The sequence below is a fragment of the Lissotriton vulgaris genome, chromosome 2_2, assembly GCF_964263255.1.
Source record: "Lissotriton vulgaris chromosome 2_2, aLisVul1.2, whole genome shotgun sequence".
In the NCBI taxonomy this organism is placed as follows: domain Eukaryota; kingdom Metazoa; phylum Chordata; class Amphibia; order Caudata; family Salamandridae; genus Lissotriton; species Lissotriton vulgaris.
In genome coordinates, this window is record NC_141688.1 from 283,289,230 (window position 1) to 283,302,405 (window position 13,176).

A 13,176-nucleotide genomic window follows, 5' to 3' on the forward strand; every position below is an offset into this window, starting at 1 on the left:
CTCCCATCCTGCTCAAAGCACTATTATCAAGGGTGTAAATACCTGCAAACCTCTGCAGTCCGGAAAATGGTAAAATCCGACGGTTAGTAAGGATTCTGCCCAATTGCGGGATCTTCTAGTTAATAAATTGGCCCAACAATGAGGATTCTGGAAGGAATAACGTGCAATCTTGGTAAGACCTATTATACGGTACGTGCCTCACTCGCAAATCAATGTGACTGAAAACGCGGGACACCCACCTAAAAAAAAAGATATGGTTTAATAAAAATAAGTTATGCAAACCATTTTTGTTTGTTGGATTTGTTGAATTATTGAGATGGTGACTAGATGAATAAATATAAAAGCATACCTTGAGATTAATTCAATGAGTATTTAAAACTGTAGGATAGATAATTCATGGTGTCGGTCCTGCACTAGAAATTCTATATAAATACTACCATAGGCATCATTTTGTTAGTTTAATTCCCCAGATGCCTCCTTGGTTTAATGGGTCCCCCTTGCGATATTGGTGATTTAATTACACTTTTTTAAGTGTGAGGGTTTTTTGTTTAAGATTTCTCCTTGGGATCCATGAAGTGGATCTAAACATTGACACACTTTCTTCATCTATACCCATCTTTGTTTAGTTCATATGAGATATGTTTGTTTATGGAGACTAAGTCACACATACACACCTTTAATTTAGAGAGATAATTTGAGATAGATATGTCAGAACCTACTACGGTCACTTATAGTGAAGAAGAAATAAGTACCCTATTGCCAAAAGCTCCCTCACTTTTAAGTGGGGATAAAGTAGTGGCTCAGATTACAAATGTCGATAAGATAGAAACATTTAAACAATTGAAGAAAAAGAACATCCGAACACAGTTGCATGAACAGGTACATTCAGAACATTTAAAAAATAACACGATTCCGGTTGGCCTACAGGTCAAAAACATTCTGGTGATTTTTATAACTGAAAAGACATATTTGAATAGATTTGGAAGCGTTGGTACCAAATACTCAATTGACTGGATGGCCCTCTCAGTAGAGACGGCACTTAGACTTAATGAAGAAGAACTAAAAGCAATAGAAGCATTGGAACAGGAAATATTGGGGGGTTTCAAACATTAAAGACGCAAAAAAATTGTTAAAAGCAGCTGAAAAAACAATTGCGGACTTTGCCATTCATAACACCAATTTAAAGATTACTAAGGTAGCCAGAGACATCAAGAACTTTAAGATTGACGAAGTGTACCCTTTCTTAACACTTTCCGTGCTCATGACGAGCTCAGCTCGTCATGAGGCACGGTGCTCGTGTGCTCATGACTAGCTGAGCTCGTCATGAACATGTCCACTAACATTAGGGCCCAGCACAGCAGGATAATCTCCCTAGCAGCCAAGGTGTTAAAAGATGATTTTTTTCACAAATAACAACCCGAATTCATTGAATTTACAATATCGCAGAAGGTCAAGGAATACATTTATTACCTTCTCTGATACTTCCTCAGACTCAAGTCAGGGGTCAAACAGTAGCTATTATCCATATCCTCAGTACTACAGACCTAGACCGCCTTTTTTAGGCAGAGGAAGGTTCAGACCATGGGGCGGGGGTCCCAGATGGAGAGGTTACAACTACCAAGCGGAACTATACCCACCACAGGGATTGGTCCAACAAGTGGAACAGTATCAGAATCAGGAAGCAGAACCATTCCGAACACGTAAGAAGACGTACAGACGTTAAGACAGCATGAACTAAGTAAGAATGGAGTAGAATCAATTCCTATTTACAATCTATCTGACTACAACCCCACAAAGGAGGAGCTCTCCATCCTTTCAAAGGGTCTCACATTTGTTCCCACAAGGTTACAGAACCCGATAGACACTAAAATAGAAATTCTTGGTTTTCTGACAAAAGTTAGATTAAAAGCCTATTCCTTAGAACGGGAGAGTATTGTGCATACTAATGCGAGTGGGTTAAAGAAGAAATCAAAGTTTTTACCCAAAAGCATTTTTTTACCTCCTGGAATCCTAATTTTTGAAAACCACGTTCTACATGATTTGGATTAACTTCACAGCAAGAAATGTTTCTATAATGCCAATTGTAGCAAAATTGAGATGCAAGCGCTAAAAAATCTATCCAATAATCCGGATATTACTGTAATGCCGGCGGATAAAGGAGGGGGGATAGTGTTGTGGGACACTAGAAAGTACAATCAGGAAATAACTAACCAGTTGTCTAATCAACAATTTTATAGGCCACTGGAAACTAATCCCACCCCTACACTTAAGGAACGGATTCGAGTAATCACTCAGGATGTTTTAGACGCAGGGTGCATTTGCAAAAACGAATTTGATTTCCTCGATAGCGACCAAAGAAAAACTCCAAACATTTACGTACTCCCTAAAGTACATAAGTCACTAACTAACCCACCAGGGAGACCTATTGTAGCTGCCTGCGGTTCTATTTTAGAACCATTGGCACAATATATGGACGTATTTTTACTTCCGCTGGTTAAAGAGATACCAGCTTACATTAGCGACACCATGGATTTGATATCGAAGGTAGGGGGGTTGAATTTTAACCCGTGTAAACAGCTTTTCTCTACCTTCGATATCGAATCCCTTTACACTAACATACCCCAAGATGAGGCATTGAGTGTGATGGAGCTTGTCCTTGAACTACGAGATCGTCCCCATCAAGTACCAACAGAGTTTTATATAACTTTGACTAAATTGTGTTTGAAAATTAATTTCTTTAATTTTAATGCCAACTTGTTTCTTCAAATCTCCGGAGTTGCTTTGGGGTGCAGTTTTTCACCTGAAATAGCTAATCTAGTGATGGCTTAGTTTGAACGGAAATGGATATATAGCAACACCAACCCATATAAACATCAAGTGGAGTTTTGGTGTTGCTATATAGACGACATTTTCATGATTTGGAATGATGATGCTGTACAGTTAACTGAGTTCCACAATTGGTTGAACTGCAGAACACATGAATTCAACTTTACAGTTTCTAGTGATCCAAATAAAATTAATTTTCTGGATGTGTATATTGAACATAAGGATGGTAAATTGACTGTAAGTCTGTATACGAAGCCTACAGACCGTAACACACTGTTACACTTAGTAACCACCCACGTACACTAAAAGAAAACTTACCATACGGTCAATTTCTCTGAATAAGGCGGTATTGCAGCAATAAAGAAAGTTACTTTGTTCATGTCAATAAACTAAAAGAAAAACTGGTACAACGAGGCTATCCAAAAAGATTAGTCAAAGTAGCCCTTAAACGAGCATGGTACACCCCTAGAGAAACACTATTGTTTCCCAAAAACAAGGACACTAATACTCCGCTCACCTGCGTGTTGACTTTTGACCCGCAGGCCAATAAAGTTAAGACAATAATTCAAAGAAATTGGAAATTGTTAGAAGATCTGGACATACCGAGACCACTTTTTGCACTCAAGAAGGGCCAAAATATTCGAAATCAATTAGTAAGAGCAACAACTACTAAAAATGTGTCTCCCCCAAGAGACACAAGAGATCTTCTCGGATTACCACCGGTGATTGGACATTTTAGATGTCACAGTTGTGCGGCTTGCGGCTTAACGAAAGATTCTAAAGAAATTGTGATAAATGAAATCATTCACATACAAAGATCATTTTTGAACTGTAATTCTAAATATACGATATACTGCATAAAGTGCCCATGTGATAAGTTTTATATTGGACAAACAATTCAGGCAGTTGAAACCCGTATTCTACAACACAAGTCTAGAATAAAATGCAAAACATGAGGAGCCCCTTTGGTAAGCCGCTTTCAAACACACAATCATACAGAAAGAGATATAGAGTGAATGAAATAAAATGAAATGAGATTTATAAAGCGCATTGCTGCCCTTAAGCGTCCCAGCGCTAACTTAACTGAAAAACAGAAGACCCTGAGAGAAGGAAAAAGAGAACAAGAGGTTATTCAGCCTTGGGAAAAAAGGAGGTTTTAAGGGATTTTCTGAATTTAAGATAGGAGGGTTCCATCCGGATTTCCCTGGGGAGAGCGTTCCAGTGTCTTGCCGCGTTCAAGGAGAACCGGCGTCCTCCGGTACGGGCTTTTCTCACTCTAGGGATGGAGACCAGGTTTTCCCCGTCAGACCGAAGGGTCCGCGATGATTTATAGGGACAGGTCGTTCTTGTGCATTATCACGAATGTAAATAGAGGTGAGGCAGAAATCAAATTGAACCATCTAGAAGCAAGAATGATTGAGAAATATCAAACGTCTACATTGGGACTGAATGATAGAGATGAAATCTGGGCATTATTGTCATGAAAATGCTTGTATCTGTTGCATTGAATACTGTGTCCTTTAAATTAACTTGTTGATTTTTCATTCATGTATGAATGATACTTGAATTTCTACTCGCCAGAATGTACGAGGTTGAGGCAACATACTGGGTTATTAGGTCTATTTATTTTATCGATTTATTTTTCCACTTGTTCTCATCACTTATTTTCTTGGAGTCTCATTATAAATAATATTTGCCTTTTGATGCGCTCGAGGCATCTTATTAGTGAATAATGATTATTAGTCTGTCCTTTCTTTCATATAAACCTTAGGAATGGTTAGGTAGTCCGTCTTTAGTAGTTGTAATTCAACTTTTGGCGTCAGCATAAGCGTAGTCCGCTTTTTGCTATTTTCGTATTTTAAGTCCCCTCTCTATATCTATGATAGAATATGGCGCCCTGGGTAAACAACGCGGTTGTGTTCAGATTTACTTTCATTTAGAGAAAGTAGTAAGCTAAGAAAACTCGGATTCACGAACTGGGTAAGAAACACTAGCAGCGCTGTGCTGGGTCGCGGTGCGCTGCAACACTCCAGCTATTGGGACCGGTTAAGACGTTTTGGAGATACTTGCGATCTTGTTTAGGTGGGTGTCCTGCGTTTTTAGTCACATTGATTTGCGAGTGAGACACGTACCGTATAATAGGTCTTACCAAGATTGCGCTTTATTCCTTCCAGAATCCTCATTGTGGGGCCAATTTATTAACTATAAGATCCCTCAATCGGGCAGACTCCTTACTAATCTTCGGATTTTACAATTTTCCGGACTGCAGAGGTTTGCAGGTATTTACACCCTCGATAATAGTGCTTTGAGCATGATGGGAGAATAGAAATAAGGGTGCTTCTGCTCCTCCTTTCTTCATAATATATTATATATATTTGATCTTTTCTAAGAATGCATATTAATGATATTTGGTTTTAATTCTGATCTGGTTTCATCTGTTCTTTTCACCTTGGTATTTTTTATCTTGCACTCTGTGTGGTGTTACTCATATAGCTATGTTGCCAATATACCTCCAGGTATCTTTCATGTCTATATTAGGATGGTCACTTTAAGATTTGGTGTGGTATATAGCGACAATGAAGTCTAAATAATGTATATTTGTAAATATGATTTATTTGTATTATTTTAGGAAAATAATTTGTTGCCCAAAGTCCTGAAGAGGCCTGAATTTATTATAGGCTGAAACGCGTCGACTGTTTTCTATACAGGCACCACCATAAAATGTGGAATTGATTTGAAAAGACTGCACGAGAGCCTTAAGTAAAAAGGAAGTACAAAGGATTTTATCTTCCCAGGCTCCATTTCGATGTGGTGATCAAGAGAAAGGAATAAGGTCTTATAATTAAGTGCCAAAAATGTCCTTATTTTGAACAATCTGGGCAGTACAACCACGAACATGGTTCAGGATATAGTGTCTTTTGCTTATTTGTGTTTGTCCTTATGTATGTGGATATTGTATAAACAGACATGTGAAATGTGTGAAATGTGTATATATACGTTTAAAAAATACCTAGAAAAAGAGAAAATTGATTTTCCTTACAAAAAAAGATATGGTTTACTAAAAATAAGTTATGCAAACCATTTTTGTTTGTTGGATTTGTTGAATTATTGAGATGGTGACTACATGAATGAATATAAAAGCATACCTTGAGATTAATTCAATGAGTATTTAAAACTGTAGGATAGATAATTCATGGTATCGGTCCTACACTAGAAATTCTATATGAATACTACCATAGGCATCATTTTGTTAGTTTAGTACATGTGCATAAAGCACCCACAGTAATTGCAGTTTAGTTATTCTAACAAATGCTAGGTTTATTCCAAAGGGCCAAATAGACTTTCATATTAAGTACCCGTTTTGCCCTTCCCTCTTTATTTTCTAATTGAACCACATCATCTGATTGGTGCGCGCCTACATTAGATTATTAACTTTACCTGAAATTGTTCGTTCTGAAAACAGATATTCAGCTTGTTTGAATCCACAAAAGAAGACTGCCCCTAGATTGTGTTCCTAAAGGTATCTACAGAGTTATGGGGAGATGCGTTGCCAATGGGGGCATCTCATAAATAGTTACGGACATGCTTCATCATCTGCTGTCCTCGCCCTCTAAAACCTTGGTTTGATAGAGGGCTGGCATACACCTGGAGACAGGGATGCACTTCTAAATCTAAGTTATGGCCGTGGGGGGAGTGAAAAAGTATATTAAAAACTATTACCCTTGCCCATATCCTACGTTTTTTCAGGGATCAAAGGTATGGTAGTTAAAAGAAGTTGTCGGTGATATGGGACATTAATCTCCCTTCACAGTGTTACAAAGGGTCAGCATGTTTCTGCTAAAGTTTCCACAAGGGTACGCAGAATTCTTCAGGACCAAACGGGAGGTTATTATACAATAATTGTACTGAATGTACTTTGGCCCGCACCAGCAGATAAGGTCAGTGTGTTTCCCATACTTCTGAACTCTTTTAAAAGACGAAGAAGTTTCGGCCGAGCAAAAAACAGACCGTGTATACGCGGAACAGAGCCTTTACCCCTCTTTTGCACACAGACCAATGAAAGCTCAACCATCAGGATACGCCCATCCCCAGGCGGCCAGGCACTTTCTAGGACGACACAGGAAACACACCTGTGCTTTCCAATTACCACTTATTACCTCTTTTGCACCCAGACCAATGAAAATGCAGCCATCAGGATACACCCTGATGTGTAGTAGTGGTGAAGTAGTGTGGCTCACTGGTTAGAGGCGGCAGACCCAAGAGCAGAGGACGGCCCGGGACCAGGGTTTGATTCCCGGCGCGGCAGGTTTCTGGACCAGGGTCAGCGGACTCGATAATTCTCTCGCCTCGGTGCCCACTCTGATCAGCGATCACACTCGGCAACTCTGGACATTAGCTTGCCTCATCTTCACTAACGGCCCCACCAGACCGCCGGGGATGCCTGGTCTCACCCTGGAGATACCCATTAAGGGACCATCTCTCAGGGAAGCCAGGAAGGGTTTCGCAGCGGTCGAAGCGCCTTGGGACCCTACAGGTAAGTAGTGCTCTATATAAATGCCAATACACATTACACCCTTCACTAGCCGGCCAGGCATCTTCTAAGAGGATGCAGGAAACACACCTGTGCTTTCCAATTACCGCTCATTACCTGAACCAATTTACCAATTGAGCTCAGTATATATAACCCCAGCCTTCCCATCAGTTTCCATTGACGGGGAGACCGAGAGGATGCCTAAGGGAAAGCTGCTATAAGAACTGAAGATAGACCGTAAGAGTATGCATGATGCTGTATGGGCCATATGTGTGTATGGGTGCTACACTCTGCTGGGAGGCCATAATATTTGTAGTTCTACTTTGTGAGTCCTTTTTAACAAACCAACTGGTTTAAAATCAGGATGTTGGAATCTTTACCACGCATGATTGTGTTTTTACTTCTTGTTTTCAGAAAGTCTCAGTAGACCCTTCCCCCTCTACCCTCCCATGGAGCAAGTAGGCTAGATTATAGGGTAAGGTAAAAAAACTGTATTTTCTTTGGTTTGCAAGGATACACGTGTACAGAGGCTCCTTGCCTACGAACCTTCCCCCAGATCACCACAGAGATGTTTCTGTCCATCTAACAAACTGTAAAAAGTGGTTCCCCGTCAGATCCAGCTCCCATCAGCAAGCTTAAATTGGTCGCCTCTACGGTAGCTCCTTCTCTCACGAATCTCATTAATGCATCCTTTAAATTAGGCTCGGTCCCGGCCAACTGGAAGAAAGTCACAGTCAGGGCTCTCTTAAAAAAACCTCACCTACACCCCAAGGATCCAACCAACTTCAGACCCATATCGCTTCTCCCTGCCATCAGCAAAGTCGCCGAACGTATGGCCAACCAGCAACTCTCTAAATTCCTGGAAGCCAACCATCTGCTACGCCAATCCCAGACAGGGTTCAGACCTGGACAAGGCACAGACACCACACTGTTAGCCGTGGTCGAAGAAGCTAGAAGCATCATGGACGCAGGAGGATCAGTGGCAGTGATCCTCCTCGACCTGAGTGCCGCCTTTGACACGGTGGACCATGCAACCCTTGTCCACCGGCTAAGTCTGATAGGAGTCGCTGACTCCGCCCTAGCTTGGATCAAATCCTTCCTGGAAGAAAGATCCTTCCAAGTGTCGGATGGTACCGCCACGTCCAAGGCCCATCCACTCCAGTGTGGGGTTCCCCAGGGTTCCTCCCTGAGCCCCACGCTTTTTAATGTTTACATGTCCCCTTTAGAGGACATTGTTCCGCCCTTTGGCATCAAAACAATAATGTATGCCGACGACACCCAGCTGGTGGTCTCTCGCAACCAATCGAGCAATAGCCAACATAACCTGGCTTGCTGCCTAGACAGGGTGTATCAGTGGATGTGTGAATCCCGATTAAAACTAAACGGAGATAAATCGGAGATACTTCTCCTGGGAAACCCACACAAGATCCCTACAACTCTCTCTTGGCCACCATGCATGGGAACGCCGCCAACCCCCAAGACCGAAGTTAAAAGTCTTGGCATCTGGCTGGACCAGGATCTCAGCTTTAAAACTCAGTCCAGAAAAACCGCAGGCACCTGTTTCGGCCTCATCAAGATGTCCCGAAAGATCCTCCATCTGATCCCCTCCCAATCAAGAAAACTACTGATGCAGGGGCTAGTGGACTCCAGACTAGACTATGGCAACGTCCTGTATCTGGGGGCCCCAGCCTCAGTGGTTCACAGACTGCAGTGCGCTCAGAACGCGGCTGCCAGAATCCTAACTGGAACTAAAGCGAGATGCTCGGCCAAACCAGCTCTCAGAAGCCTTCACTGGCTTCCAGTGAAAGAACGGGTTACTTTCAAGACCCTGTGCATTTCCCACAGAATAATGCATGACGAAGGCCCCCCTATCCTGAACCTTTGATGAAACCGTATCAGGCCAACATACAATTAAGATCCGACTCTCTCGCTCTTGCCAGCGTCCCAAGGATAAGAAAGGCCAGAACCGGCGGCCGCCTGTTCTCCTACAACGCCCCAAAACTGTGGAACTCTCTCCCACTTGCTTTGAGGAGAGAACATAACCTCCTCAGCTTTCGGAAACAATTGAAAACCTGGCTTTTCCCTTAAACCCTCACTCTCCCCGTTCTTCTTCCTCTCTGGATCTATGGTCATCAGCGCTGGGATGCCCTAGGGTAGCTATGCGCTTTATAAATCCCAACTCAACTCAACTCATGTCACGTGTCTCATATAGACGGAACTACGTACGCAATAGGTATGACGCTGCATGGATGGTACAGTGTACTTGTTGTATTCATACTCACACTTTGGTGTGTATGCTTCTTTTCTTTTTTGTTTCCTTTTTCTACAGTCACTCATTAGGTTACTACACCAGGAGGGGTACTTGTAATTCACAACCCCTTCAACATTAATAGCAGGTCCATTTTTCTGACACTAGGTACTGGGAAGTGGACCTCTAGGTAATAACCTCCCCTTTGGTCCCGAAGAATGCTGCGAACCCTTCGGGGAAACTTTAGCAGAAACATGTCGACCCTTCATAACACGGTGAAGGGAGATTAATGTCCCATATCACCGACCACTTCTTTTAACTACCATCTCTTTGATCCCTGAATAAACTTAAGATATGGGCAAGGGTAATGGTTTTTAAAACACTTTTTCACTCCCCCTATGGCCATCACTTAGATTTAGAAGTGCATCCCTGTCTCTAGGTGTATGCCCGCCCGCTATCATACAAGGTTTTTAGAGGGCGAGGACAGCCGATGATGAAGCATGACACCGGGCAGTGTGTGAGGCCAGTCTGTAACTTTTTATGAGATGCCCCCATTGGCAACGCATCTTCCCCTAACTCTGTAGATACCTATAGGAACAAAATCTAGGTGTAGTCTTCTTTTGTGGATTCATAGTAGAGTGGAGGCTGGCTTGCCCCTTAGCCCCGAGCCTCTGGTACCCACCCTTGGCATCTGCTGAGGTTAATGTAAATGTAAATGTATAGGCATTTATATAGCGCACTACTTACCCGGAGGGTCCCAAGGCGCTTCGACCGCTGCGAAACCCTTCCTGGCTTCCCTGAGAGATGGTCCCTTAATGGGTATCTCCAGGGTGAGACCAGGCATCCCCGGCGGTCTGGTGGGGCCGTTAGTGAAGATGAGGCAAGCTAATGCCCAGTGTTGCCGAGTGTGATCGCTGATCAGAGTGGGCACCGAGGCGAGAGAATTATCGAGTCCGCTGACCCTGGTCCAGAAACCTGCCGCGCCGGGAATCGAACCCTGGTCCCGGGCCGTCCTCTGCTCTCGGGTCTGCCGCCTCTAACCAGTGAGCCACACTACTTCACTACAGCCACAGTGTGTATGTATTCAGCTTGTCTGACCAACTCTTCATTTCTTTAGATGCCCCAGCAAGAGGGTGAATGCTTTCTAAGCAGAGCATCAACAGATGCATCTCTGCAGGTATTAACGTTTGGCGTGCCAAAGCCAGCTTTCCTTTCATAGGTATGGTACAGCACACTTCACCAGGAGTGTTTGTACCACAGCGGGGCTCTATACAGAATATTATCGGACATGGACAGGCACTCACAGGCATTACTACCTGGATAGGGATGTGACTGGACAATTAGCAATTGTCCAGGTGCTCCAGCTTTCTTTATCCACCTACTTCTGGCTCATTGTGTTATGTGTATTGCTCACAGTTCTTAATCTAGCACTATGTGAATCTTTGAAAGATCCAAAGTGTGAGAAGAACTACAGTTCATCTGCATTAACACCTTTCATAGATTCACCTGCTACCTGCCGCCCTGCCCTTTGTAAGGATCACTATTTGCACTCTATATTTGTGCATGAGTGCTTTGAAATTAGCTCTGTACTGGCCTGTGGGAGATAAGAGCGATGCACTTCATTGTTAGAATTTTGCGCTCTTTTTAGCAAGGTAAATGTGCAACTAAATAAACACTATTATCTGGATATTTTCAAGTGAATAATGTTTGATGCAGTTTAAAGTTATAGAGCCTCCCAGTCTGACAATGTGGAATGATTCAAGCATGTCTTTAAGATACTAACTCTGGACGACGCTAGTTACAGGTAAGTAACCTATTTCTTAACTCTCGACTGTCCAGTGGCCCCAATTTGGAGTACCTTGACTGTTGCTCACCCTACTATTAACTGATATATACATATATACCTCCTACTCTGCACTCGAATCACACCACACCACACCTGAAAGACCTTCACTGCTCCCCATTCACAAAAAAAGCACAATTCAAACTCCTCACCCACACTTCAAGACATGAAACCGGCCTAGAACATCTCAAAAGTTGCATCTGCTTTCACAAATCTTCCATGTTGATACACTCCATCTCCATCCTCACCAGCCATGCGGAAAAGTGTCTAACAATGAAGCCGATACCCATGCGCATTACCAGCATTAGGTGAGTCACTGAACCTTGTGACTGGAGAAGATTCTTTGACGAAAAACAACATGCGCATATCCGGGCCTAACACTAGATAGCAGGGGTATGCGAGCATGTGCATTTACAGCTCTGCATGCCACGAACAGATGCTTACGAGGTAAGTAAAATTGCCCATATAGCTATCTATCGATCAATAGTTTTATCACTGAGATATACGATTTTTATGATATATTTAATTACAATTAACATAACATAGATATATATGTAGAGCGAGCTACTGTTATCTATTACTTTACATCATTTGTAATCAATTAATTCATTAGCCAGCTCATCTGGTATGCACCACCAAAATATGCCCTCCAGAATATTATCTACAAAATCTTCTCTAACAAAAACCTAATTTAATGGCATAAACTGACTGTGGTACATTAGTGCCTTCATTCTTGCATTTGACCATCTTGTGCTCAAAGCAACAGTTCTGTTCATGCATTATCTATTTTACTGCAATCTTTCCTTCTCAGGAGGAGTTTGAGAAGGCCATGCAGTGGTACGAGTCAACGCTGAAGCTTCAGCCAGAGTTTGCACCAGCCAAGGACCGGATCCGCACCATTCAGTGCCACCTGCTGCTGAAGAGAGACAGGCGCTACCCTTAGCACCAGGATGTGTTACTCTTCGCTTTTAAAACAAAACCCCTTGGTCATTGCTGATTGCGTGAACGAGGGTGCTCAGAACAAATCATGGGGAGTTGAACCCTTCCGTGTTTTATTTTTCTAAAAAGAAACGTTTGGGATTAAATCCACTAATGGAAAAATTTGGGTTGCAATAAAATTTTGTGGGATCAGCAGTAAAAAATAATTTAAATCTGTTCTGTAAATATTGAGTGGACCAGTTTTGTAATCAATACCCTGGTGGGTTGGTGGTGTTCACTGATTCCGGTTAAGTTGTTCAAGATAGACAGACTGCCCATCTTACACAGCATCCCCACAGGGGCACTTGGATTACCAGAAAGTGGCAGGGCACCTTGGTCATCAGTTACTTCAGAAGAGTGTTTATCTATTGGGCTCCTGACTGATTTATTCTTGCCATCATAGCAGTAACACACTTGGAACGGGATAGCACTAAACAGCAGGTGGAGCACATCATTCTAAGGGCTGATTGCATTCTGAAGGGCATTGCTTTTTTCCATCCAAGGCCAGTAAGAGTTTCAAAGAGTGCAGAAAAAGTTCCAAAGAGTTAATGAATTCATTCATAGGTCCTGTTTAGGGGCAGCTTCATTACAGAAGTTGTGTTGTTATCCCACCAAAACCATCAGGCATAGAACATGCCATTCCCGCCCCTTACCACCTGGTTCACTGCAGTCGTTCTTTCCCCATCGTTGGTGTCACCTGTATGTACAGCTCACTTTAAACTATGTCTACTAAGTTGGCCTTGTGGTGCA

The 13,176-nt window shown here is 42.5% G+C and overlaps 1 protein-coding gene across 1 annotated transcript in view; it reads left to right on the forward strand.

Moving 5' to 3' along the window:
• TTC17 (tetratricopeptide repeat domain 17) overlaps positions 1 to 12,590 on the forward strand; it is a 575,315-nt gene extending 562,725 nt beyond the window's left edge. Inside the window, exon 25 of the mRNA XM_086959610.1 lies at positions 12,260 to 12,590. Within this exon, the coding sequence (XP_086815736.1) occupies positions 12,260 to 12,391 (132 nt within the window). The 3' untranslated portion in view covers positions 12,392 to 12,590. The remainder of the gene's footprint in view (positions 1 to 12,259) is intronic.
• The last annotated feature ends 586 nt before the right edge of the window (positions 12,591 to 13,176 follow it).